General features: G+C 41.0%; 1 protein-coding gene across 1 annotated transcript in view; it reads right to left on the bottom strand.

Moving 5' to 3' along the window:
- Positions 1–206: 206 nt before the first annotated feature.
- The window catches only part of LOC104510204 (DNA helicase MCM8-like), a gene marked incomplete at both ends in the record, with an annotated part of 4,881 nt that continues 3,207 nt past the window's right edge, over positions 207–1,880 (bottom strand). The window contains one exon of the mRNA XM_010152375.1: positions 207–405. Coding sequence (XP_010150677.1) covers positions 207–405 — 199 coding nt within the window. The remainder of the gene's footprint in view (positions 406–1,880) is intronic.

Here is a 1,880-nt window from a genome sequence, read left to right as displayed (position 1 = left end):
CCACCCCCTGATCCTGGTTCATCAGGACACAAACAAGGGCATGCAGTAATACAGAGTTGCATGGTAAGTTTAATTTTTTCCAAGGTGTCTGTTGGTTTAACTTTGGTTTTTGCTTTGGGTTGTTTTTTCCCCAATACCAGCGGTGCTGCTTTGCGTCAAATCACTACAGAGAAGGGAAAAGTGTGAGGTTACAAGGTCTAACTTACCTTAGTTGGAACAGTGTACTTTCCATCCGGCAGAGGAACGCTTTGAACATCTCCACATGCACAACATACAAAAGCTAGCTTAGTGCAGAGAGGCTTAATGTTACTGACACGCACAACAGTACCACGCAGGGCGATGTATTTTCCGTAGCAGTTGGCCCGAACATTTTTCAGCTGAGTCAGTGGCTCGTAGTTGTACACCCTATACAAAAGTTAATGGTTAACATTTTGAAAGCTTACCATACTTAAATGCAGAACAAAACCAAAACAAGCAACACCTTCCCCCCCCTCCCAAAAAAACCCAAAACCAAACCCCACCAAATCCAAACAGACAAAAAAAAAATCCCAGACCCCACAACAACAAAATATTTACAGGCAAATTATTAACAGCAATCCAGAGCAATTAGAAATGTTTGTCCGTGGAACCATGGCAGAGTCTTTAATTCCTGAAAGCAGCGTAACATTTAACATTCCCCAAGCATTCATACCTCTGCAGCTATACAGTTTGTTTGTACAGAGTGACACCCCCCTCCTGTAAACCACTGAGACTGGCAGTGCAACAGAATTCAGTCATGCATAAAGCATCTCTGAATTATTTCAGATTAAGACCAGCACTTCGACTGGCAACACAAAAGGATGAGATGTTCATTATGCCTAGGTTCCAAAAACAAGGGTGCGTTTTTGCGTTTCAAGGAACACAAGAACCTGCCGTTGAGTACAACGCGCCGCACCTTGTTAAGGACAACGTAGAATACCCAGTCAAATAATTCAGAACAACAAACTTCGAACAGGTTTGCTGTGGAAGGGATCTCACGGGATTCTCTAATCCAAACCCCCGGCTCCAGCAGGTCAGCTAGAGCAGGTTGCTCAGGTGTGTCCTGTTGGGTTTTGAATGTTTGCAGATAGAGACGACTCAACCTTTCTCACAGGAAAAGAGTGGGGTTTGTATTCACATGGAGCGTTAAATGTTTTAATTTCTACCCACTGTCCCTTGTCCTGTCACTGGGCACTAAAAAATAGTGTGGCTCCTGAAATCCAGGGTTTTCCCTGCTTCCTCCACTTTGGACCCTGAAGACCACCACCTCATCATTCAACCCTGCCTATGCTGCAGAAACATTTTAGGAGTATGGTATTTTATTGACTTATTGAATACTTTCTTCTACAGAAAAATGGTCCATAACTGTCTCTTGGAATGAGAGCTTGCATATACTTTTTTTTTTGCCATAGGTTTTTCATAAACACATTCTACTCTGATTAGAAGGGTCCAGTTCTAGAACAATGCAAAACTTGAAAAATATATCATGGTGTGACAAACCCCCAAATTAAATCCACCTGGCATATCAAAACATGCTGCTTTCCCATTCCAAGCCATCACCAGCAGGGAATTTAAAAAGATAATTAAATTTAAACTGAAATAGGGCTTATACTCCTAGTCCTCTGAAGTCTGAGATATCACTACTTCTGATAAAGAAAAAGTGCTAAGGACTTGTTTCGCTCAAAGGAAGTCACATTTTTAAAATTATGAAGAGTGATTATGATTCTTGTAAGTACACGCTTATTCAGAATTAGTGTGACCTTATCTTAATAATTTGAAATTAAGTTTTGATTAATTAGAATTAGTGTTCTTGAGACTTTCATAGAACGGTTTGGGTTGGAAGGGGCCTTAAAGACCATCCA

This window comes from Eurypyga helias, unplaced genomic scaffold (assembly GCF_000690775.1).
Source record: "Eurypyga helias isolate BGI_N326 unplaced genomic scaffold, ASM69077v1 scaffold23745, whole genome shotgun sequence".
Lineage (NCBI taxonomy): Eukaryota > Metazoa > Chordata > Aves > Eurypygiformes > Eurypygidae > Eurypyga > Eurypyga helias.
The sequence above is the reverse complement of the archived record's forward strand: the minus strand, read 5'-3'. Positions and strand labels throughout refer to the sequence as shown.